This window comes from Cervus elaphus, chromosome 15 (assembly GCF_910594005.1).
Source record: "Cervus elaphus chromosome 15, mCerEla1.1, whole genome shotgun sequence".
Taxonomy (NCBI): Eukaryota; Metazoa; Chordata; class Mammalia; order Artiodactyla; family Cervidae; genus Cervus; species Cervus elaphus.
The window spans coordinates 13,775,738-13,801,363 of NC_057829.1; the positions used below are offsets into that span (position 1 = coordinate 13,775,738).

The 25,626-nt window shown below is 52.8% G+C and overlaps 3 protein-coding genes across 7 annotated transcripts in view; 1 reads left to right on the forward strand and 2 right to left on the reverse strand.

Annotated features, from left to right (window-relative positions):
- Window positions 1–286: 286 nt before the first annotated feature.
- On the reverse strand, window positions 287–930 carry LOC122709438 (60S ribosomal protein L29-like). Its single transcript, XM_043926801.1, has one exon. It carries the CDS (start codon window positions 868–870, stop codon window positions 412–414), a length of 459 nt encoding a protein of 152 aa, XP_043782736.1. The 5' UTR covers window positions 871–930; the 3' UTR covers window positions 287–411.
- On the forward strand, window positions 891–4,650 carry LOC122709206. Its single transcript, XM_043926365.1, has 5 exons — window positions 891–907; window positions 2,818–2,890; window positions 3,217–3,428; window positions 4,092–4,252; window positions 4,376–4,650. The coding sequence occupies exons 1-5, from the start codon at window positions 891–893 to the stop codon at window positions 4,648–4,650; spliced, it is 738 nt and encodes a 245-aa protein (XP_043782300.1).
- RASGEF1A (RasGEF domain family member 1A) overlaps window positions 4,530–25,626 on the reverse strand; it is a 92,015-nt gene continuing 70,918 nt past the window's right edge. For 4 of the 5 annotated variants that reach the window (XM_043926786.1, XM_043926787.1, XM_043926785.1 and 1 more), the window contains exons 2-13: window positions 15,348–15,548; window positions 12,896–13,018; window positions 10,756–10,893; window positions 10,201–10,422; window positions 9,574–9,648; window positions 9,163–9,255; window positions 8,628–8,730; window positions 8,467–8,546; window positions 7,582–7,773; window positions 7,044–7,167; window positions 6,545–6,617; window positions 4,530–6,299 (exon numbers count right to left, since the gene is read on the reverse strand). In XM_043926786.1, the coding sequence (XP_043782721.1) occupies window positions 6,275–6,299; window positions 6,545–6,617; window positions 7,044–7,167; window positions 7,582–7,773; window positions 8,467–8,546; window positions 8,628–8,730; window positions 9,163–9,255; window positions 9,574–9,648; window positions 10,201–10,422; window positions 10,756–10,893; window positions 12,896–13,018; window positions 15,348–15,542 (1,443 nt within the window). In that variant the 5' untranslated portion in view covers window positions 15,543–15,548 and the 3' untranslated portion in view covers window positions 4,530–6,274. The remainder of the gene's footprint in view (window positions 6,300–6,544; window positions 6,618–7,043; window positions 7,168–7,581; window positions 7,774–8,466; window positions 8,547–8,627; window positions 8,731–9,162; window positions 9,256–9,573; window positions 9,649–10,200; window positions 10,423–10,755; window positions 10,894–12,895; window positions 13,019–15,347; window positions 15,549–25,626) is intronic. The other variant, XM_043926789.1, reaches the window with a different exon arrangement.

The following is a 25,626-nucleotide window of genomic DNA, read 5'->3' on the forward strand; positions in this document are numbered from 1 at the left end:
ATGGTATATTAGACACAGCTAAGGAGAGACTTTTCCAACTAGAATATAGATCAGAACTTTTGCTTCTACTGGGTAACTTAGGGACAATATCAGTTCAGGGCCATGTTAAACTAAATTCTAAGCTTGAAGTTTTTTTGACCAGTGTGATTTGTGCTGTAAAACTTTGTGAAACTCACTGATATGTGGTTGTCAATTATCAGGGGTAAATTCTCCCTATTCCCGTGGAGTGCTGAGGTTCAAAACAGGCAGTCTTCCTTAGCATCTTGGTGGGATTGGAGTAGGAATGTTTTTTTTTTTTTCCTGTCTCAGATTTATTTGTACAAATAGCACAGGAGGACACCAGCGCCACGCAGACAGCAGCCCAGGGGGTCACACCAGTCCTTCTGTCCTCACACCGGCAGATGAAGGTCTCTACTCTGTAGCTTTGGTGGGGGCCTGGGCACCCTTGGCAGCTGGAGCCGCAGCTGCAGGTGGCTTGGCCTTGGTTGGAGCCTTGGCCTGGGACTTTGGCCGGCAGAACCTGAGACCCTTGGCGATGTGAGCACGAGCACGTTTCCCGAGCTTGGGGTGAGCAATGTAGGCAAGTCGGCTGAGCTTGCGGCTGCCACCTGTTGGCATCGTGGGCTTGACCTCCTTGGGCTTCACGAGGGCCTTGACAGCCTCAGCACGTGCACTCATGGCCTTGGCATTGTTGGCCTGCATCTTCTTCAGGCCCTTCTTGTTGTGCTTCTTGGCAAAGCGCATGTTCCTCAGGAACTTGGGGTCTACCCCCTTAAGAGATTCATATCGTTGTGATCGGGGTTTCTTGATGCCGTTTCTATGCCATTTTCGGGACTGGTTGTGCGTGGTGTGGTTCTTGGACTTGGCCATGTCTGCACCAGGGCCCGCAGATGCCGAAGCGCGTCGAGTAGGAATGTTTTATTTCAAGTTCACTGTTATGCTGAGGGGTGGCTCTTTGATATGGCAGCTTTATGATCTAAAATCTCCTATTTGACCCTTCTTGAGCAGGCTCTGGACTTTCTTCTCTGACCCCCTTGTGGACTGAAAATTAAAGCTATGAGTTTCTGCCTTTACATGGATGTTAAAGTTTTGCATAGGTTTATCAGTCAATTTCAGTAGGTGAGCGCTTAAGCACTCATCTCACACGCTAGCAAAGTAATGCTCAAAATTCTCCAAGCCAGGCTTCAACAGTATGTGAACCATGAACTTCTAGATGTTCAAGCTGGAGTTAGAAAAGGCAGAGGAACCAGAGATCAAATTGCTAACATCATCGAAAAAGCAAGAGAGTTCCAGAAAAACATCTACTTCTGCTTTACTGACTATGCCAAAGCCTTTGACTGTGTGGATCACAACAAACTGTGGAAAATTCTTAAAGAGATGGGACTACCAGACCACCTAACATGTCTCCTAAGAAATCTGTATGCAGGTCAAGAAGTAACAGTTAGAACTGGACATGGAACAACAGACTGGTTCCAGATCAGCAAAGGAGTACATCAAGGCTGTATATTGTCACCCTGCTTCTTTAACTTACATGCAGAGTACATCATGACAAATGCTGGGCTGGATGAAGCACAAGCTGGAATCAAGATTTCTGGGAGAAATATCAATAACCTCAGATATGCAGATGACACCACCCTATGGCAGAAAGCAAAGAAGAACTAAAGAGCCTCTTGAGGAGGGTGTAAGAGGAGAGTGAAAAAGCTGGCTTAAAACTCAGCATTCAGAAAACTAAGATCATGGCATCTGGTCCCATCCCTTCATGGCAAATAGATGGGGAAACAGTGGAAACAGTGACAGATTTTTTTCTTGGACTCCAAAATCACTGCAGATGGTGACTACAGCCATGAAATTAAAAGAGGCTTGCTCCTTGGAAGAAAAGTTATGACCAATCTAGACATTATATTAAAGAGCAGAGACATTACTTTGCCAACAAAGGTCTGTCTAGTCAAAGCTATGGTTTTTCTAGTAGTCATGTATTGATATGAGAGTTAGACTATAAAGAAAGCTGAGTGCCGAAGAATTGATGCTTTTGAACTGTGGTGTTGGAGAAGACTCTTGAGAGTCCCTTGGACAGCCAGGAGATCCAACCAGTCCATCCTAAAAGAAGTCAGCCCTGAATATTCTGTGAAAGGACTGATGCTGAAGCTGAAACTCCCAATACTTTGGCTACCTGATGCGAAGAACCGACTCATTTGAAAAGACCCTAAGGCTCGGAAAGATTGAAGGTGGGAAGAGAAGGGGACGACAGAGGATGAGATCGTTGGATGGCATCACCAACTCAATGGACATAAGTTTGAGTAAACTCCAGGTGTTGGTGATGGACAGGGAGGCCTGGCGTGCTGCAGTCTATGTGGTCACAAAGAGTCAGACACAACTGAGTGACTGAACTGAACTGAAGCATTTAAGTCTTTCATGCTGTCAGAAATGGGCAGGTGCTTAACTCTCATATTCTTTTTTCTCCCATTTTTAAAATTTTTTAAATGGATGATTTGTTGTCAGCTGCTAAGTCATGTCCGACTCTTTGCGACTCTTGGGAGCAAGCTCCTCTGTCCATGGGATTTCCTAGGCAAGGATACTGGAGTGGGTTGCCAATTCCTTCTCCAGGGGATTTTCCTAGACCAGGTTATGAACCTGCATCTCCTGCATTGGCAGGCAGATTCTTTACCACTGAGTCACTAGGGAAGCCCTAATTGGATAATTGCTTTATAATGTTGTGTCATTGTTTTTGTTGTACAACAAAATGAATCAGCTATATGCATACATGTATCCCCTCCTTCTGCAGCCTCCCTCCTGCCCACCCCCACCCCTCCCTTCTAGGTCATCACTGAGCACCAAGCTCTCTCCTGGTTCTATACAGCAGCTTCCGGCTAGCTACCTGTTAAACAACAAGGTAGTGTATATATATCAGTGCTATTCTCTCAAGTCGCCCCACCCGCTGCTTTCCCTGCTGTGTCCACAGCTCTGTTCTCTATGTCAGACTTGCAAATTTGCCCATCAGTACCATTTTTCTAGATTCCATACATATGTGTGAATATACAATATTTCTTTTTCTCTTTCTGACTTACTTCACTCTGTATGACAAACTCTAGGTTCATCCACATAACTACAAATGACCCAATATTGTTCCTTTGTATGGCTGAGTAATATTCCATTGTATATATGTACCACAACTTCTTTATGCATCTGTTGATGGATATTTTATTTTATTCTTGACAGCATTGTTCCCTTAACATTGTTGCTGAAGATCCATACCTGAGTCTCCCATTGTTGCTCCTGCTGGGTGGAAACCAACACCTTGAGAAACACTGCCTGGAGGGCGCCACGCCATGTGTGAAGGGACAGTGTCATGGTTCGCCAAGCCAGCTCGCCTCCCACTCCCAGCTCAAGCTCCAAGATGCAGAACAAGTGAGGTGCTGCTCCTTCTTCAGGTAAGGTATGTAGTAACTTCCAAAACTAACTATGCCAGGAAAGTAAGGATGCTATTGAGTGGAAAGACCTAAAAAGTGTTTTCATTGATCCAAAACTCACTTAGGAATCCTCACGTGGGTCCTCATTTGCTCCACAAACACCCGAGCCCCTATCGCATGCTGTCCATTCCACAGGGCACTTGGAGGGGCAGCAGGTGACGAGACCCCCCAGGCCTTGCCTCTCTCCAGTACACGGTGACCATTAGCTATTTACATGTAAATAAGTCAGAGTTCTGTTCCTCTTTCCCTGGCCACATTTTGGTGCCAGTCCCTCCTCGGCACACCTGGTAACCACTCTGCTGGTGGGTGATGTCACAGCACAGCATCCCCCTCAGTACAGAAAGGTTTCTGTGGGTAGCGCTCTTTAATGGGCTGAGCTGGCTCTATCCCCGCCTCAGCACAGCATCCCCCTCAGTACAGAAAGGTTTCTGCAAGCAGCACTCTTTAATGGGCTGGCTCTGAGCTGGCTCTGAGGAGCAGCGTCAGGTCTGTGGAGCTGACCTCGTCCAGCCTGGGCACCTGACAGGTTGGCCATGAGACAGTCCAGACAAAGGCAGCATCTCACTTCTTTTCCTTCAGTTCCACAAGCTCTTGTGTGCCCCTCAACAATTCTTTCTCCTTTAGCACTCCTGAACGTGACCAACTGAAACAGAAGAACCGCGATGGAGAAGCACATCAACCAGTGCACCCCAACATCCCCAGCCCCCCAGAGAGATCCACAGAGCCCATGGACACCAAAGGCTCCTATCAGCCCTGCAGTAAAGGAACCTTGACAGTCGTTGAAGGTAGGCCCTGAACTTACATAATTCAAGGTTGCTAGTGATATCCTTCTGGATCTGTCCTTGAGGAAAGCAGGATAGAACCTGCCTCTTGTACAATTTTTTCTTGTTTTTACATTATTTGAAAAGCCCTTTCTCAGAATGTGGAGGTGAGAGTTCCCGTTCCATCTCTGAAAGGCCATGGTGGCCCTGGCATCTCATCCTGCCCTCTGGCAGGCATCCCCATGCCTCCTGCCAGCATCAGAGCCACATCCTCAAGCCGCGCACAGAGAACAGGCAAACGGTGGGAGCAACATGTTCTTTTATTGATGCAAGTACGTCCAGTCACACCAGTAGCTGACATCCTGCATTATGGTACAGCTTTATACTCAGTTCATCTCGAAATACCAAAACATCAGAGTTAGGGTATGTATCAAATTGGAAAAACAAAATAGCAAATGTAGACACTGTGGCAGGTCAGTGCTAGAACTGATAACCCAGGGAAGTGCACATTGATGTGAAAGCTCAACACGTGGACAAAAAAGGTTCTAACATTGTATTCCAAATATAGATTCTCAAGTTTTAAACCTTTATCTCAAATACATAAAGCAATATGTATTATCAGTATACAATATGTACTATCTAGAACATCTGAAAAGTGCAAAAACACTGTGACAATACAGTGTGAATATCCTTGCTCCACCCAGGGCTGAGGGCGACATCAGCAGCAGATCACAAAGCCACCTCCCCCTGAGGCGGCGTCCTCACATCTCCAGGCTCCCAGGAGTTCTGGGAATTGGCAGCTAACAGATCCATCCTCACCCAGGCCTCCCCGCTGGAGACTCTGGCGAACCCCAGCCATGTGGGGAGAGAGAGGGTGAGTAGTTCCAGGTCTGCTTGCGTGGAATGAAAGCCTGCCAAGAGGGAGGGATACAGTGTGGACTGCCCACTTCTGACCTTGGAGGGAGCAGGGTTGTCGTGGTCCCACGGCCAGGAAGTCAGACAGAAAATGGAGTGCACACCTCGAGTCTTGGTGTGGAAAACAACTCCAAATGTTGGGCGGTTGTATGTGCATGGGCTCCAGCAGATACGGGCCTGGCTAACTTTGGGTTTCAGTTCCACTAGGGGAGCTCCCCGCCCAGAAGGAAGGAGGGTACTGATTTGTAAGTTGCTTCTTTTCACTTTGTACTTGGACTTCAAGGTGGCTTTCAGTGTCCCCATCCTTCAATTTTACTTTTTTTTCACTTCATTATGGCTAAGTGTCTCAAAGTGATAGCCTGGAAAACTGACAATTCCATGATCCCCCCTCCTTACGTTATTTGAGATTTTCTCTTTTCCTAAAATGTAGTTGAGTTTTGCCAGACGTATTCCAACAGAAAATACGCTGCCAGGTATCCCCCTTCCCTCCCTACTGACCCCCATAAATCCCTGATAAAGGAAAATGAAAATGTAAACTTTGGAAAGCCCATGTTCAAGGTGCACTTCTAGAAATAAGCAAATGAGATCCACCCACCCCCACCACCCCGGCCACCCGAGCCCTTCTTGCTGGACCCTCGCAGGCCTGGGCGCTGAGGGCAGCACTTTCCCGGCACCTCCAGCGGCCCAGCTGCGGGCGAGACCGGCCTCCAGTACCCTCTAAGGCACTAACCCCGACATCAGAGACACTGGCTGGAAAGGAGGCAGGGCTCACGTTGGTTTTGGTTGGGTTTTTTTAAATTTTTTTTTTTTGTAAGATGTTAATAATCAAAAGTAGAAAATAAAAATCTACATTTCATTAGAATAAGATGTTATCATGGACACCATCTCCCATGATACTCTTTCCCCACCCCTCCCCAAAGCAGGGCCCTGCCCTGTTATTTAAAGTAAACAAAAGAACTTCGTTAAGTGCCAAAGGTTGATGCATGAAATAATTATTTTTTTCTTCACAAAAGTTATGTACAAAATGGACCCCAACCAGTGAGGCCTCCTTATCTCAACCCATATCAATCAAGATTAGAACTCAGTATGTAAGTGTGCTTCATCCAGCGTCCGCAGGCCGCATCCATGCCTTCAGGCTCTGTTGAGGAGAGTGGTCCTAAAGGTGGCAGGGAATGAGGAAATGGTCAAGTGGCCACAGGCCCTTCCCCCGACCAGGCAGAGGGCAGGCCTGTGCAACTAGGGGAGGCCTGGCTGCCAGGAACTGGCCATGGAGGGGTGATCAGGGAAGGTCAAGCCCCAAGTCCTCAGGGATGCTCCCCCACCTCATCCTTTCCCTTCCTTATAAACTCAGGCATGGGGGTTGGTCGTGGGGTCACGAGACTGCCCCTGGAGTTCTCCTACCTGAGGGTCTTCCAGCTGTCCTTTTCCATGTGGTTTTCTGGACCTTCACTTTCAAAGGAGGCGATGAAGAGAGCTGAGAGACGAGAAGACCCTCAGAAGCCATGTCCACACACGGTCAGTCTGCCCCCGACACACACACCCTTCTCAAACCCTCCCTTCCAGGGTGGAGCAAGGCCCAGGAAGGAACTCCCAGACCAAGCAGGCAGTGACGTCTGGCCCGGGATGGTCCCCAGGGGTCTGCTGTGTGGGGCTCCCGGCTGCCTGGGGACTCTGAGACTTCTCTGGCTCCACAGCACTGGTCCAGCCCCATCCTGGCTCTCAGGAGCCCAATCTCTTCTTGTCCTTCATCTCCCATCTGCTCGCAGCCCACCCTCATGCACTGTCCCCTGACAGCTGAGCTTCCCCAGCGTAGCATGGGAATAACCTGGGAGGGCACCCCATGTCAGAGTGACTTTTACAGTGTGTGTCTGGGCAGGGGGTTGGGGGCGGTGGCCCTTACCTTCTTCGCTGTAGATGGGAGCCGTCAGCAGGTAACTCTGAATCTTCTTGTCCTTCTCAAAGGGACACTCCACCTGTGTCCATGTCATGAACTCATGTATCTGCCTGGAGATCTCCCAAAATTTCTGAAGGGTCAGAAGATTTGTCACCTTAAGCTTGAAAACCTTGGTTAGGGAAGGGGACGTAGGCTCTGCTTTCAGTCTGCTGCTCACCTCCTTGGTCCCAGCGAGACAGGACAGTAGCCCTTCAGAGCCAACTCGGACCCCAGAAGGGGCCCCCCCGCCCCAGCACAGCACCACCAACCAGAACACACCCTGACCTCACTCCTCGGGGGCCTCGTGTCTCCTAGCTCTGTAATCAGATCACCCACCCAGAGCTAGGGCCACCGCACACCTGGAGGTCACTTGGCAGCCAGGACCCACCCTGGAGCTGTCGAGGCCACTGCCCAGCCACTGGCAGGCAGAGACAGATTCTGCCTGTTCAAGAGTGAAGCCCGGTCTCCCTCCCTGGGTGGGGACAGGGCACGGGGCTGAGCTAACCTTGAAGTTAATGTGTCCGTTGGGCAGGTGGTTGGTGTGGATTTTGTGCAGGAAGTAGATGTCCTTGACGAAAAGGTTGAACACGGGGATGACGATCTTCTCCCGGCTGCTGTTGGCCGTCTGTGACCTCTGCGTGGCCCCCTGCAGGGCTGTCCGGTAATTGCAGAAATTGCTGGATGGGTCCATGTGGTGCTGTGGGCAGACGGGAGGATGTGGTGGGCACTGCACCTCCACCGCCCTCAGACCTGCTCAGGACACCCTCTGCAGGAACCAGCTCTGGGCAGCCTGTCGTTCCCAGGAGTGAGCCCAGTGGGGGAAGTGCAGAGGGCCCCGGGCTGTGCACCAGGCCAGGCCTTTGGGTTAGGGTCTGAGCATCACAGGAAGAGCTGGAGAGAAGTCTCAGCAGCGCACTCACACTGCCTCGTTCCCTCCTAAGTACGCGTCTTAACCTCCTTCAAAATCTTCCTGTGCCCTTCTGTGGAGGCCAATAGCCCCAAACCTGACCAGCTGCACAGACACGCCTATAAAACTGGATTCTGTGATCAAATACATCTGGTCAAGGCTGCACACTCACTGGCCAGCCCCTGGGCCACCCAGACGACCCAGGACTTCAGGGAACAGGCCAGTCTCTGCTTGGTCAGCCTTGCCCAGCCTGGGGCTATCGGCCTGCCTTGCCGAACCCCTACTAATCTCTCCCCAGAATTCTGCTTTAGGCAGTGCTGGTTCTGACTGAAGTCCTGAAGCCGAGGAAGTGTGGGCTGCCTGCCTCCCGGGGGCAGCACAGCCGGGTCTGCTGACACTCCCGATGCCGGATGGCACTCGGGGCAGCGCGTCTTCACAGGGGCCGAAGCATGATGGCAGCCCCCTCCTGAGGCTGATGCCTACCTCTAAGACGTCGAACTTTGCCGTCTTGACCTTGGACCACGTCTTCTTCAGCCTCGCCACAGGACTGAGGTTCATGCCAGCTGCAGGGGGTGACAGGCAGGGTGAGGGCAGGGGAGGCAGGCCCCGCACCACTGGAGGGGGACCCCGGGGGCCACACTCACAGATGATGGCCATCATGGAGTTGAAGTTGCCGATATTGAAGCACTCTCGAGCCACGTCAATGAAGAACTCCAGCATGCGGGTCCGGTGCTTCTTCTTCACTACCTGGAGGGCGGCCAGACAACTCAGCTTGGACCCCACTGGGGTCGTCCCCTCCAGCACCAGCCCCTGAAGGGCAGCCTGATGGGGAGCTGCCTGTGCCCACAGAGCTGTGGGACCAGGGTGAGGGGAGCTGCCCAGGCTGCAGAGGCAGGAGATGAGGCTGTGGTGGTTTGATGCTGGGCCAAGTGGTGGGAGGGCAGGCAGAGGGGACCATGCTGGGCACCACAGGTGCTTCCACAGTGGGTCACTGTTGTAATGTAAGTCATCACTTAGGGGGTGGGGTGGGCATGGTACTTCCAAGGCCCTGGCAATAAAAGTTTCCTGTCTCCACTTACAAAGTTTCATCCTCTGCAGGGAAGGGGAGGCAGAGCCTCAGGGGACACAGTGGTGTCAGGAGGAGACTGTGCCCCACCAAGGCCGCCGTGCAGCACTCACCCGGCACACCTCGGTGGCCACCAGCATGCTGAGGCAGTTGAACCAGTTGTCATAGGCCTCCAGGCTGTAGGTCTTGGTCATGTCCCCTCGGCACTGTGGGGACATGGCAGGTCAGAGGGAGCCCGAGGACCCTGCCAGTGGGTGCTGCTCTACCCCCACCCCCCGAACCAAGAAGCCAGGAGAGGAGACTGTGAAAGCAGGGAGGGGAGGGGAGTGGGGCTGCTGGACGGGCCCCCAGGGGATCCCCCCAAGCCCTGCAGGGATCAGCTTGGAGGCCTCTGGGAACACTGCCCCCCCCCACCAGCATACATCACCCTGCATGGCCATCCACCACCCCTGGAGCAGGCGCTGGAGACCAGACCCACATGCATCAGTTGTGAGCACCCCCTCCAGTGCACCCGCAGCCCTCACCCTGTGCTTGTCCCGGGAGTCCATGTGGCTGACGATCTGCATCAGGTCCTCGGGGTGGATGCTGCTGACTCTCTCCTGGGAGTAACGGGGAGACGGCACCGGAGGGGTGACCATACGCCTTCCTCAGGCCAGCCCCACCCTCAGGGCACAGAGTGTGACCAGAGCAGCAGTCAGGACCTCCCTGCAGGGGCGGGCACCACAGCCACGGCCCTTCCTCGAGCAGAGCGCCCAGTGGACAGGCCCCCCCAGGAGTACTCCAGGGGTCTGGAAGGCCCCCCTGGGAACAGGGGGACAGGACTGTGTGTATGACTCAGGGCCACAGCTGCTACATGCAGGGTACCTGCCCAGCCCAGGGCGCAGGCAGGACTAGGGGACCAGAGCCAGTGGGAGGAGCTCTGCCCCTGGAAGCCCCGGCCATGAGCACAGGGCTGCCAAGATCCGGGGAACCTGCTGCTCAAGTGTACACACGCCTGCCAGAGGCAGTGGTCAAAGCTGCCATGCAGGCTTCCCCCGACACCCCAGTCTGACCAGCAGGGGAGACCCTGCCGCACCCTGTGGGGGGTGGTGAGAAGATGAGCATCTGAATGCCCCCCAGCCCCACCCTCGAAGGTTGTCCACCACACTAACCAGCTCGATATGTGTCAGCTGCTGGGCCAGCACCAGGGGGTCGCAGCACACGCCCAGGATGTCCTTCTGAGCAGCTGGAGGCTTGGCCTTGAGGACGGGCCCTTTGTCCATAGCTGGTGAGCGGAGCTTCTCCCGCAGCTCCTGAAGCTGGCTCCGGGCAGCCAGGGACAGCAGCAGGCTCTGCGTCATCTGGGAGATAGCCTTCTTCACAGTGCTGTTCTCCTGAGGGGCGGGGGCGGAGAAGGCGCTGCTGTGGGATGGAGGGACCTGCTGGAGGTACCCAGCTCACCTCCGGGGACATACCTCTCACTAGGCACCCACCCACAGGGCAGGAGGAGGGGGCCTGGGACCATTCCCACTCTAGCCACAGGGTATTCCATGTGCAGAGGATGCTGAGGGCAGGTCTGTGTGTTGCCGGCCAGCTGAGCTGCCTTCATGGGGGTGAGAGGCAAATGGGGCTGCCCAGCACCCTCTTCAGGAGAATGACTGCCAAGGAGACCATGTAGAGAGCTCCCCCAGACAAGGCACCCTGCCAGGGTCTGAGAGGGACCTCACCTCATCACACTGGGTGACCCGATGGGTGATGGCCTTCAACTCAGCCATGGCCTTCTCGTCCTGGAAGTCAAAGGGGAAGGCCTCCGTCCACTCCTTAAGCAGCTGCACGATCTTGGCTGAGAAGGACTTCAGCTTGGCCTGGGTCAGGGCAGGTATAGTGAGGTCTATGGCTCCTCTCACCCATCCCCACAGGACCTGCGTCCCCTGCCCTGACACTGGGCTGAGCGCTACCAGGTAGGGACAGACCCCTGCTGCCTTCGTCCACCTGCGGTACCGTCTTTTCCTGCTTCACTTTCCATTCCCCTGATGCCAGCTCTCTTACATTCATTTTCAAAAGACCACCATGACATAGAAAACTAGTTTCATTTGCTGTAATTAAAAGTTAACCCATAAAAAACATGATGAAGGGCCTCCCTGATGGCTCAGTGGTAAACAATTGACCTACTAGTGGAGAAGACACAGGTTCGATCCCTGATCCAGGAAGATCCCACCTGCCACGGAGCAGCTAAGCCCCTGCACAACTACTGGGCCTGTTCTCCAGGGCCCGGAAGCCACAACTACTGAGCCCACACACCCTAGAGCCCATGCTCCACCACAGGAGAAGCCACCACAATGAGAAGCCTGCACGCTACATACAGAGTAGCCCCCACTCGCCGTAACTAGGAAAAAAACCCTCACAGCAATGAAAATCCAGCACAGCCAAAAATAAAAAATAATTTTAAAAAAATGATGAAAACCAAGCAAAATCATGAATGTTAAGCAAGAAACTGCCTTCTCTCCGTGAAAAGCAGGTTGGCAAGTGCCAGGAAGGACTGCAGACACCCCAGGCGTCCTCTCCCCAGGTCCACATGCATACACAGCTCAAGGGGGTACAGGATGCTTGGTGCCCAGCCCCGCTCAGGTTCACCAAACGCTTCCTGGGCCCACCTTGGCTCCTGCCTGCCCCTGACCGGCTCCCTCTGCCTACCTGGACCATCCTGGCCTCGACTGCCCTCGGGGCACGGCCCCCTCATGATCCCACTGCCCACCCCTACACCTGCCTGCCCCATCCACCCACACCTGCCTTATTTAGCCCACTGATTCCACCCTCACCCCCTGCCCATGCCCTGGTGATGGCTCCCATGCCCTTCAGAGCCCCCTCCCCCAGCCACTCACAGCACTGAGTCACAGCACCTCAGGAGGCCCTGCTGACAACCCCCAGGTGCCCACTGCACCCACACTCAGCAGGAACAAGAGGCCTGCATTCCCTCCTCAGAGGCCCTGCCCTGCACATCACCCCAGACAAGGCTGGCGGGCTCACCCCAGGCTCCTCTCAGGCCTCGACGGGACTGCTCGCTGACCCTCAACCTCAGATTCCATCTCCCACTCACCCTGTTCTGGCTGTTTTCCACCCACACCTTCAGGAGCCCTTCCTGGTCCCCAGGCTGCAGGCAGTGCCAATTACCCTCTCAGCCCAGCAACCCCAAGACAGAACCCCGAGGGCAGACTCGGAAGAGCTCTTCATGGGCCTTCACTGCAAACCTCCAGTGGCAGGAGGCCCAGCCAGGTGGAGGGACAGGTCATTGGGAACAGGCCAGCTTTTTGCCAGCCTGCCTACCACCCTTGCTTCCGTACCAGACCCTGGGTTTCTGAAATCCACACCCCAGCCCCTGCCCCAGGGCCTCAGGGATAAACTGTGATTTCTTAACCATCCTGACCACCCAACGCCTGACTCAATCAGAAGACATGACAGTGAGACAACCCTATTTGAGTCACTGCAAACTTCAGCCTGAGGGTGCCGCCCCCCTGCCCTCCTTAGAGGGGGCAGTGACCAGAAGGTGACCAGCCTTCTCCACCAGCTGGAGCTGGAGCTCTCTCCCTCTGGGGGTCCTGGCATGGAGCAGGAGAGCCGTCCACTGTGGTCCTCCACCAGGAGGGGTGCAGGCACTCGCCAGCAGCAATCCCTCCAGCACCCTGGGAGTGTGCTCCACGTGTGCCCCTGCAGACCCCCAGGGAACCCAGCTCCAGCAATGCCAGGAGGCCAGACAGACAGAGCTGCCCCCAAGAGGAAGGGTCCCTGGCCAGCTCAGCCAGGTCCTGTCCTGAGCCCGCTTCTTGCCCAAACGCGAGCGAAATGGGCACAGTCAGGAGCTCACTTTACCTTCTCAGACCCAGCCTCCAGCTGTTGCCTCTGCTCCATGCAGAGCTGCCCCACACGCGCCAGCAAGTCATGAGGGGGGATGAAGACCCGGGAGCTCAGGAGAAACGTGAAGATGTACGTCCTCTGAAGACAGAGATGGAGAGAGTGACAAGGGAGTCAGGCCTGGCGTGGTCCCCAGGGGTGGCGCGGCCGGCCCTTCCACCTGACCCAGCCGCCCCCCAGACCCAGCACCACCTGCACAGCTCAGCCCACCTTGAGTGCCCTTCCTCCTCCCTCCTCACTGCTCCCCAGCCCTGCCCACCAGGCACGGCACAGACGAAACCCCACTTGGCAGCAGCTCTCCGCCACCTCCCCTGACGAGCTCAGCTCCCAGTGCTCTTATTCTGCTGGGAGGCTCCCCTACCCACTACCCGACCCCACGCTGGGAACTAAACCCAAACGTGCATGTCGGGGGGACCCCCCAGGCCTGGGTGGGCCTGCTGCCCAGGCCACAGTGCTCTCTGGGCCAGGCGCCAAGCTTGCTCGGTGGCAGATGTTCAGTGGCCAGTGGGGCAGGGCCTGGGTGGTGGGGGGTCAGTGGGGGTCTTATCTGTGAGGCACGGCAGGCTCTCCTTGGCCCCAGGATCCCACATCAGAAACTGCTGCAAGCCCCTGGTCGCCACTCAGCTGTGGGCCTCGCCCTCGCCTGCCACGCCCGGGCCCCCCAGTCCCACATCCACGTGTCCTTGTCACTGGGCTGTGGTGCAGACTGAGGGGTGCTTGTGGTCTGAGAGATGGCAGGGCCCAGGGCCCAGGGCTCTCAGAAGCTTTTGCCTGATGTGGGCTCTGCCAGACCCCTGCCTGCAGACAAGGCAGACTTGGGGGTGGGGAGGCTGCTTGGGACTCTCCCGGGGACTCTAGCAATCAGACAGTAATCCACCCCCACCTGGTTGCTGCAGGCTGGGGGGCCCGGGAGCCTCTGCCCCAACTCTAGGCCCAAAGAAGCAGGTCTCCCTTGCTCCAGCCTAATGCCAGTCAGGCCGTGTGTGCTGGGTGCAGCTCCTGGAACCGGGCTCCACGCTCAGGCCCCCAAGGCCCCCACACAGCCTTCAGAGGCCACCGGGAGAGGCGGGTTTCCCTGGAGTAGCAGGGGATCCTCCACCACCACCCTCCCCCTGCCCCCACCACCTCCACTCCCGACACCTCCAAACTGCCCACTTCCTGTCCCCAGGCTGTGCAGCACGAAGACACCGGGGTCCCAGCTGGTCAGTGTGAGACCCTCAAGGACCCCTTTGAAGCAGAAGGCTTTTAATATGAAGAAAGGAGCCCGGCGGCCACATCTGGGAGCTCTTAGCTGAGGGCAGAGGAGAGCCCAGAACAGGAGCTGGTGCCTCCGAGGGGTCTGCAGGGCAGGGGCAGTGAGGAGAAGGCAGGGAGCCCAGGTGCTCACCAGAGGGACCCCATTCTGCCACCACCCGCCATTTGCTCTCCCCTGGGGCTCAGGCTGAGGCCCTGGGGCACAGTGTTTTGGGGACAACACAGGAGGAGCTGGCTGAAGAGGTTCCTCTGGGAAGGGCTGAGAGGGGAGACTCCTCCTCCGGCGTGGGCACAAGGCCACTGGCACAGACCAGCACTGGGCTTGGAGGTCCCTGCCCCTGGGGGCTGCAGCCCTGCTCCAGGCTTCTTCAGGGCCTGGGGTCCCCTCTTCCCAGCTCTGCTGCCCAGAACCTCGGCTCCCATGCCTGAACCCCCAATAGCAGCCCCGGCCGGGCCCTGAGAGGATGGATGGGGTAGATGGATGGACAGACGGAGGAGTGGATAGAACTCCGGGAGGGAGGGAGGCAGCCTGACAGGTGAGGGTGGGCCAGGAACCCGGGAAGCCCAGCTGGAGGGCGGAGGGGGTGGCTGCTCCCCACCCTCCCTCGCAGCCTCATGTGTGACGCGGCCTCCAGGATGGTGGGGCGCCTGGAGAGGGAGCCAGGAGCAAGCCTACTCCACCATGAGTCGTCACTATTGGCAGCAGAAGGGAAGCCACACATGACAGGGGACACTTTCTCACGCTTCCAAGAGCGTGCCAACGTCATCTGGAGTGATGGGGAGGACTGGGGCCGCCCTGCCCGCAAAGGCAGGTGCCACAGGGTCTGTAGGTGGCGGGAGTGGAAGTCATTCTGAAGCACGGCAGCTCAGGAACAAAGTCAACTTCCCAGCTAGGAGACAGGCCCCATGCTGGGTGGACCCTCCCCGGAACCCTGAGGCACCAGCCTGCCCCTTAGCCTCCTCTTCTCCCCCAGGGCCACCTCCTACTTGCCTGGGGCAGCAGAGGCAGAGATGGGAGGGGCGGGAGAGCACGGGAGGGGAGGGCAGGGCTCCCGGCCACCCTGCACCTCCCCCACTGCTCCGTCCACTCTGACCCGGCCTCCCTCCCCAGCCCGGCCTCCCTCCCTGGCTGTCCTTGTCGGTCACCAGGACTCACGTCAGGGTAATAGTCCACTGTGGGGACCAGGTGCTCCATCAGGGCCTCCAGGGACCCTGAGATGAGACGTCCATCTTGGAAGATGAGGTCCCCAGAGCCACCGGCCCCACCGCCTCGCTCCCCCATGCCGGGCTGTCCCTGTCCACTACAGCTGGGCCCGAGGATGCTGGAGAAGACCACGGACGTCTGGGGCATAGTTTCCTGGGAGGAAGGAATGGGGCGGTCAGACATCAAAGGCTCCTCCGCCTAGCCCTCCTCCCCGGCCGGCCACCAGGAGGGCCTGAGCCCCAGCAGGGCCGGGAGGGGGTCATCAGATGTCAGCACAGGCAGAGGACAGGCTCCTCAGTGGCCCTGAAGCCACCGATCAAGGTGTCTGATAAACATTTCCTCAGCATCTGCTCTGTGCATACCAGGCCTCATTCCAGCAACCTGGACACAGAGCGCTCTACCTCCTGGGGTTCTGTCCCAGCAGAAAAGACAAACCACGGGGAAGAAGTAAAAACAGCACCAGGGGAACACCAAGTGTGTAAGGGTGGCCACAGCAGCTGCAGGGAGGCGGCCCTGAGGCCGACTGAGCGTGAGCTGTGCGGCTTCCAGCATAAAAGAGGGATGTTCCAGGTACAAGGCACAGCGGGTGCCAAGGTCCTGAGGCCAGGGTTGGGGAGGGCATCAGCAGAGAGGAGTCTGGGGAGTGACCAGCCTGACCATGCACACTGGCTGCCCAGGGTGCAGCCAGTGAGTGACCCAGGAGGCGTGGGCGCTCCGGGCACAGGAGTGACGTGACTCGGGGGGGGTCACTGTGGCCGCCATGTGGGGACCAGCAAGGGAGAGATCTGAAAACCAACTGGTCTGGGCTTTGCCATAACAAAACCCTGGAAGAGATGGCTCAGATCAGGTGACAGAGGAGTGGGGAAGGGTCAGCTCTGGACACTGGGATGGATGGTATTTGACCTGAGCCACTGACTGGCTTGGGGGAGGGCTCTGAGGGCACGGTCTGGGGAAAGACCTGGAACTTGCTTTAGACTCGCTGGATCTCAAATGCCTGTTAGACGCGGGTGTTGGGCAGCAGTCTGGAGTTCAGTGTGATGGGCTGAGGGTCCCCCCTCGCACGGCAGCCAGGCTCTGCTGGAGGCTCTCCTGCAGCCTGGGACAGTCCGCAGCCCTCTGTGCCTCCGCGTCCTCTTTGCCCAGGCAGCTGATTCTGCAGTGTCAGCAGGTACACACCTGCCAGCCCGAGGCTCGGGAGCCAGCGCTCATGGGGGCACTTCCCCTCCTACTCCCTGGACGGGGAGTGGGGGGCCTACCCACCCGCTGGGCTAGTCCCCCCAGGCAGGACAGGGAGACTAAAGCAGGGGTGGAGGAGCTGGCCTTTCCTGCCTCTGTGGGGACCATAGCCAGGTCTCACCCTCTCGGGTCACCAACAGGCAGGGGCTACCACCCCACGCCCAGCTCCCCAGGTGGCCACACTGACCTCTCCAAGCCCTGGGAAGCAGAAAGAGCCCCCAGGGCCAACCTGCCAGGGATGATGCCTGCAACTGGACCTGGTCTGCTGTCTCACTGGGACCAGGGCCAGCCCTGGAGCCCTTCGGGCCTCAGTTTCCCCACCATGCAGAGCAAACAGCAGCCACAATTACTTTGCTGCCACAAGGGGTCCCTCCAAGGGCTTTACCAGCAGAGCTCGCTCCCACCCCACAAGACATAGGCTGAGCCTCATGCCAGGGTGAAAGGGACCCCAGGTCAAATGATACTGGCTTCCCTGCCAAACACCTGGAGGTCACCTTAGAATTCTCAGAACATCCTTTGAGATGAGGGCAAGTGCTCAAGGGAAGTCCCCGGGGCCAAGGCCAGGACTGCAATGTCTGCCCCCCAGGCTCCGTGCTGTCCTTGCTCCACGGGTTCAGACTCACAGAACATTCCCTGCAACCCATGTAAAATGAACGTTCCCCAAAAAAAAAAAAAAGAACGTTCCCAGACCCCACTGGGTCAGAAATTTGGGTTGGGTCTTCTTTGCCGCTCAAGTCAAAGAATCACTGACTCGGAAGAACTCTTCATCTTTCAGATAATGAATCAGAGGCCCCACAAGAAGGAACTCAACTGAGGAAACCCTAGGATTTCCAAGTCCAGCCTAGGTGCCACCACCTCTAGCACGCTCCCCTGGGTTAATCCCTGGACTGCTGACCCACAAGGCGAGAAGTGCCTGATCATCCACCTTAACATCTTCCTGTCTGGCTGGAGCCCAGCCTGTAGCCACACTCAGGAATCATTTGGAGGAGGAAACAGTGGACGCCCTGGTGGCTGTTCTGCTGCCGTCACTAGCTCTGGAGGAGACCTGGACCCCAGAGTTCAGCTAAGGGGCCATCGCTGTGGGGTGACTTCCCACGATCACACAGTTCTGGGTTCAAAAGGTGACCTGATACTGGTAACCATGGTCAGCTGGACATCCTGACCCCAAGCTTCTCGGTCATCAGAGATGGTGTTTTCAGAGCCCCTGGCCCCTCACCTGTGGAGGGAGTAGGCTGCTCTGGTCGGGAGGTGCTATGGAGGGAGCACACTGATACCTCCAGCTAACTCGCACAGTCCCCACCCAATCCCCCACAGGGCAAGGCAACCTGCAGGGACACCTGCCCTGGGGCTGGGAGGTCAGGAGCCAGTGGGAAGCCAGCCTGGGGACTCAGCCCCTCAGCTCTGCCACCCATAAGGGGATGGACAAGTCCAGCAGGAGGCCACAGGGTGAGTTCTACTCCGGCCACCAGCCCACCACTCCCTGGGAGCCTTGGCACTCACTGTCTCCCTTGACAGGTGAGGGGCAGATGCTCAGGGTAGAGTCACCTACCCAGGGGTGGGGCCCCCATCCATGTGTCCTGGACTCATCATGCTGCTCCTACCCCAAGGCTCCCCACCTGTGTGAGGGTCTCTGTTCCCCCAGAGACTGTGTCCCAACACCTGCCTACACACAGCCCAGGAGGCCATGGGAACGAGCGGCCGGGTGAGGCCCATCCCTCCAGCTTGGGGTGGTGACCCCATCACTGGACTCACCAGGTGCACAAGACCCCATGTCAGTCATTAAGTGACATCAGCAGACGTGACCGTGACACGTACATAAATGCACAGAGGACATCCAGCCACGCCTGGCCATGCTCGTCACAGAGATTACTGCAAGGGAGCAGAGGAGGGAGGGGACTTGCTTTCCATTCTGCACATTTGTAAACTATCTGTAACGTTTCTAAATGGCACATCTATCTTGTCATCTTTTAAATAACTTTTCTTTTTTAGTGCAAAGAAGCTGAGTTTTGAAATCAGCACTTTTTATAAAGGCAAAATAGGCTTCCCGGGTGGTGCTAGTGGTAAAGAACCCGCCTGCCAATGCGGGAGATGTAAGAGACTTGGGTTCCATCCCTGGGTGGGGAAGATCCCCTGGAGGAGGACATGGTAACCCACTCCAGTATTCTTGCCTGGAGAATCCCATGGACAGAGGAGCCTGGCAGACTACAGTCCATGGGGTTGTAAAGAGTTGGACACAACTGAAGCAACTTACCATGCATGCATAAAGGCACAATAAACAGGTGCTGGGTCTGCAGACGGAAGCATGGCCACCATCCAGCAGGTCACCTGTGAGATGGGCTTCGAGGTAGAGGCCCAAAACCTTTCAGGGAATTGGGAGAGCCCACAGGGGCTGTGCGGGACCACCCCCAGCCTCTCCCCTACCCTAGAACCCAGCCTGGGGCCAGATCTCCCTGACCACAAGCCTCCTCCCCCTCCTATGTTCACTGAGCCCTGTGGATCCTGGGGACCGCCCCCCAGAGCCCCTTCCTTACTAGCCCCCGCCCAGTCCCTAGTAGAACCCATCCCTGCCTGGTCATGAGCACCTTGGGGAGGGTCTCCAGGCTCAGTGCCAAGTGAAAGAAGACAGGTTCCCTGAGTGGGTCTTCCAAGATAGGAGTTTAGATCACCCCTGGGTTTGAATCCCAGCTCTGCAACAGGCCAGGTCCTTGCTCCTAGATGAATCTAACCAGCCTTGATTTCCTCAGCTGTCAAATGGGGATGATGGCAGGACCAACCCTGTTGAGACCTCTGCCTGGCATCTCTGCTGGCTATCCCAGTCCACTCTGCGGTCCCTCCTGATCCTACATGCGAGGCCCTCCTCTCAGTTCCAGCAAGAGCCACACCTGTGTGTCCATCGCCCCTGACTGGACCTCTTCTCAGACAGGAGCCACTCAGAGCAGAGCACCAGGAAATCTGGGCTCCTGTCTCAGGAGGGAACTCACAGCACGAGCAATTGCAATCAGGAGTACAGTAGCTATTAGGAGGGGCTCCTGCTACTGCTGGACTGGGCACATGCCCCCATATTGGTCATTCCGTCCATCCCCTCCTGCCTGGATGGGTGAGGGCATCCTTGGGATGCCATCTGGGGCAGCCTTGGGAGCAGATGCCAGCGGGGGGTCCACACGCAGAGGTGGGGCTAAAATCATCACTGAGCCCCGAGGGCTGTGCAAGGGAGAAAGAGCTGAAATCTCTCCTCATGCGAACCACAGATTTACATCCCCACAACCTGCTTTGCAAACTCAGTGCCTGCGGAACATTTGAATGGACAAGCAGTGCTCCCGCGGTGGAGATGAGTCCACCTTCAGCACCTGTGGACTCGTGGGCTACACACCCGGGGGCTGGGCCAGGCCAGAGTCTGAGCTGTCCCCACAGCAGGTCTAACTGCATGACACCACAGCCTCGGGCCCTGGGGGGATCTGATGAAAACAACGCCTGAGGGACACCAGGGCCAACTGCCGGCACACACAGGGTTAAGTGGGGCCAAGAGGAGTAGGGGCTTCCCTGGTGGCTCAGTGGTAAAGAACCCGCCTGCTAATGCAGGCAGACATGAAAGACTCAAGTTTGATGCCTGAGTCAGGAAGATGCCCTGGAGGAGAGCATGGCAACCCACTCCAGTATTCTTGCCTGGAGAATCCCATGGGCAGAGGAGTCTGGTGGGCTACAGACTATGGGGTCACAAAGAGTCAGACACGACTGAAACGACTAAGCACACACACACACACACACACACATGAGAGGAATACCAACTACAGTGTAATGTGAGCTCACGTCACAGGTGAGAGGGGATACAACAGAGCATGCTCATGGGTGAACTGCTCCAGAGAATCAATATTCAGTGACTTCTCTCCCAGTGGGAGTGTTCCAACCCTCCCTACTTCACACAAAAGATCAGAAACACAGCTAAGAAACAGATCAACAGCAGATCCGGGGGCTTCTACAGCAACAAGTGGGGAGGAGACCCTGCCCCTCATAGGGCAGTGACACCCACAGCAAGGGAAGGCCCTGCTGAACACCACAGACCAGGGCAGGGTCTGGTCACCACCACATCAGTCACATGTCTCATCAAGCAGGTAACAGCCAGCATACACGAGGAAAGAGGTGGCAGACATCCAAACTAAAAGGAGCCCTCACACCAAAAGTATTAAACCCCCCCATCGGGATGATCCTTCCTAAAAACATCCCACCAAGAGAGTCTGAGGGTCTGGAACTGGGAAGACCCCCAGAGCTCTGAGCCCTGAAGGTCAGCAGGGCTTGAATACAAGAGCCCACGGAGCTGGAGGAAAGACTCCATTCTTGGAGGCCACATACAAGGTCTTATGTACACCAAGACCAAAGCAGTACCTCCACAAGAACCTGGGCAAGACATACTTAGGGATCTTGGACACTCTCCTGGAGAGGCAAAGGTCAGCTGACCTGACTGCACCAACTGCCTGCAGGCTTCAGTCCTGGAACGCCTCAGGCCGAACAACCAGCAAGACAGGAGCACAACTCCACCCATCAGCAGACAGGCTGCCTGAGGTCATACTGAGCTCACAGCCACCTCAGAACACACCGCTTGACACAGCCCTGCCCATCAGAGGGACAAGACCCAGCTCCAAGCGGGAAGGCACCAGTCTGCCGCCGGGAAACCTGGACAAGCCCTAGTACCAACCTCATCCACCAGGGGGCAGACACTAGAAGCAAGAGGAACTACTATCTCGCAGCCTGCAGAAAGGGGACCACAAACAGAAAGTTAAGACAAAATGAGATGACAAAGAAATACGGTGCAGATGAAGGAGTAAGACAGAAAACCCCATGAGGACTACTAAATGAAGAGGAAATAGGCAAACTATCTGGAAAAGAATTCAGAGAAATGACAGTAAAAATGATGTAAAATCTCAAAAAAAAAAAAAAAAAAGAATGGAAGCACAGACTGAGAAAATATAAGAAATGTTTAACAAAGAGAAGATTTAAAGAACAACAACAAAGCCAGATAAACAACACAATAACTGAAATGAAAAATACATAAAAAGGAATCAATAGCAGAATCAGAAGCAGAATAATGAATAAGTTAGCTGAAAGTCAAGAGTGGTAGAAATAACTTCCATGGAGCATAAGAAAAAGGAATGAAAAGAACTGAGGACAGTCTCAGAGACCTCTGGGACAACATTAAACACACCAACATTTACATTCGATGGATCCCAGAAGAAGAAGACAAAGATAAAGGGCCTGAGAAAATATTTCAAGAGATTACAAAAACTTCACTAACATGGGAAAGGAAACAGTCACCCAAGTCCAGGAAGTGTAGAGAGTCCCATACAGGATAAAACCAAGGAGGAACATGCAGAAACACACAGTAATGAAACTGACAAAAATTAAATACAAAGAAAAAATATTAAAAGCAAAAAAGGAAAAGCAACAGATAACATACAAGGGAATCCCCATAAGGTTATCAGCTGGTTTTTTAGCAGAAACTCTGCAGGCCAAAAGGGCCTATATACACAATATATTTAAAGTGATGAAAGGGGAAAACCTACAACCAAGAATACTGTACCCAGCAAGGCTCTCATTCGGATTCAACAGAAAAATCAAAAGCTTTACAGACAAGCAAAATATAAGAGAATTCAGTGCTATCAAACAGCTTCACAATAAATGCTAAAGGAACTTCTCTCAGTGGGAAATGCAAACCAAAAAAACTACTATAGATATACACATAAAAAAGAAAAAGCAACCCAAACACAACACTAAAAGTAGTCACCGAATCACAAGAGAAGAGAACAAAAGAGGAAGGGAAGAAAAAAAAGACTTAAAAAAAACAAATCCAAAACAATTAAGAAATCATACATATCAATAATTACCTTAAATATAAATGGATTAAATGTTCCAACCAAAAGACACAGATTGGCTGAATGGATACAAACACAAGACCACTATACATGCTGTCTACAAGAGACCCACTTCAGATCTAGGGACACATGCAGACAGAAAGTGAGGGACTGGAAGAAGATATTCCACGCAAAGTGAAATCAAAAGAATACTGGAGTGGCAATACTCATATCAGACAAGGTAGACTTTAATTAAAAGACTATTAGGGGCTTCCCTGATGATTCAGTGGTAAAGAATCCACCTGCCAATGCAGGAGATGTGGGTTTGATACCTGGGCCAGAAAGATCCCAAATGCCGCAGAGCAACTAAGTCCATGTGCCACAACCACTCAGTCTGTGCTCTGGAGCCCGGGAACCACAACTACTGAGCCCACGTGACACAACTATCAAAGCCTTCATGCCCTAGAGGCCATGCTCAACAAAGAGAGAAGCCACTGCAATGAGAAGCCCTTGCACTGCGTCTACAGAGTAGCCCCCACTCGCCACAACTAGAGAAAACCCTGCAGAGCAATGAAGACAGCACTGCCAAAAATAAATAAATAAACAGACTATTACAAGAGACAAAGAAGGACACTACATAATGATCAAGAGATCAATCAAAGAAAAAGATATAACAATTTGTAAATATATATGTATCCAACATAGTAGCACTTCAATATATAAGTTAAATGCTAACAGCCACAAAAGAGGAAATCAACAGTAACACAACAATTATGGGGGGCTTTAACATCCCACTTACACCAATGGACAGATCATCAAGACATAAAATCAGTAAGGAAAGAAGTTTTAAATGACACATTAGACAAGATGGACTTAATTGAAATTTATAGGGCATTCCATCTGAAAGAAGCAGAATACACTTTCTCCTCAAGTGCACATGGAATATTCTCCAGGATAGATCACATCTTGGGCCACGTATCAAGCCTAGCTAAATTTAAGAAAACTGAAATAATATCACGCATCTTTTCCGACCACAAAACTATGAGATTAGAAATAAATTGCAGGAAAAAAAATAGTAAAAACACACAAATATGTTGAGGCTAAACAACATGTTACTAAACAACCAATGGATCATTGAAAAAATCAAAGAGGAAACCAAAAACACCAAGAAACATATGACAACAAAAACATGATGATCCAAAAATGTATGCAGTTCTAAGAGGGAAGTTTACAGTGACACAATCTTACCTCACAAAACAAGAAAAATCTCAAATAAACCACCTAACCTCACACCTAAAGCAATAAGAGAGAAAAAAACAAAACCCAAAGTTAGTAGAAGGAAAGAAATCATAAAGATCAGAGCAGAAATAAATAAAACAGAGATGAAGAAAGCAATTGAAAGGATCAATGAAGTTAAAAAAAAAAAAAACTGGTTCTGTGAAAACATAAACACTAATAACCCTTTAGCCAAATTCATCAAGAAAGAAAGAGAAAGGGCTGAAATCAATAAAATAAGATATGAAAAAAGAGAAGTTACAGTGGACACCAAAGAAATACAAAGAGGTCATAAGAGACAACTACAAACAACTATATACCAATTAAAAGAAAAATCTAGAAGAAATGTATAAATTCTCAGAAAGGTACAACCATCAAATACTGAATCAGGGATAAATGGAAATTATGTACAGATCAATCACAAGTACTAAAATTGAAAGTAATTAAAAAACTTTCAAGCAAAAGTCCAGGACAAGATGGCTTCACAGGAGAATTCTATAAAATATTTAGAGAAGAGATAAAAGCTATCTTTCTGAAACTCTTCCCCAAAATACCAGAGGCTATAACATTCCCAAGCTCACTCTATAAGGCCAACATCACCTTGATACCAAAAACAAAGACACCACAAAAAAAGAAAATTACAGGCCAGTATCACTGATGAACATAGACACAAAAATCCTCAACAAAATACTACCAAACCAAATCCAACCACACATTAAAAGGACCATACACCATGATCAAGTGGGATTTATCCCAGGGATGCAAGGATTCTTCAACATATGCAAATAAATCAATGTGATAACACAATTAACAAAACTGAAGAATAAAAACCATATGATGATCTCAACAGATGCAGAAAAAGGTTTTGACAAAATTCAACACCCATTTATGACAAAAACTCCAGAAACTGGGCACAGAGGGAAACTTCCTCAACATAAAAAAGATCATATACATCAAGCCACAGCTAACATCATTCTCAACCGTGAAAATCTGAAAGCATTTCCTCTAAGATCAGGAACAAGAAAAGGATGCCCACTCTCAGCACTTTTATTCAACACAGTTTTTTAAGTTCTAGTCAAGGCAATCAGAAAATAATAATAATAAAAGGAAACCAATTGGAAAAGAAGTAAAACTGTCAATGTTTGCAGATGGCATGATACTCTACATAGAAAATTCTAAAGACATTACCAGAAAACTACTAGAGTTCATCAATGAATTTGGTAAAGTTGCAGGATACAAAATTAATACACAGAAATATCTTGCATTCCTATATAGCAACAATGAAAGATCAGAAAGAGAAATTAAGAAAACAATCCCATTTACCATTGCATCCAAAAGAATAAAATGTCTAGGAATAAACCTAACTAAGGGGGCAAAAGACCTGTACTCAGAAAACTGTAAGATGCTGATGAAAGAAGTCAAAGATGATACAAACAGATGGAGAGATATCCATGTTCTTGGATTGTAAGATAAATATTGTGAAAATGAGACTAGTACCCAAAGCAATCCACAGATTCAATGCAATCCCTATCAAATTACCAATGGAATTTTTCACAGAATTAGAACAAAAACATTACAATTTGTAAGGAAACACAGTTCAGTTCAGTTGAAACACAAACGACCCCAAATAGCTAAAGCAATCTTGAAAAAGAAAAATAGAGCTGGAGGAATTAGGCTCCCTGACTTCAGACTATATTACAAAGCTACATTAATCAAAACAGTATGGTACTGGCACAGAAACAGAAATATAAATCAATGGAACAGGATAGACAGTCCAGAGATAAACCCACGTACCTATGGTCAACTACTTTATGACAAAGGAGGCAAGCATATACAAAGAAGAAAAGACAGTCTCTTCAGTAAGTAGTGCTGGGAAA

Excerpts from the sequence above, each read along its gene's own strand:
- LOC122709206 (XM_043926365.1), top strand. Across the intron at positions 3,429-4,091 it reads AGGTGCTGCTCCTTCTTCAG|CACTCCTGAACGTGACCAAC; the intron begins GTAAGGTATGTA and ends TTTCTCCTTTAG. Across the intron at positions 4,253-4,375 it reads AACCTTGACAGTCGTTGAAG|CCCTTTCTCAGAATGTGGAG; the intron begins GTAGGCCCTGAA and ends TTATTTGAAAAG.
- LOC122709438 (XM_043926801.1), bottom strand. The coding sequence starts at position 870 with ATGGCCAAGTCCAAGAACCACACCACGCACAACCAGTCCCGAAAATGG.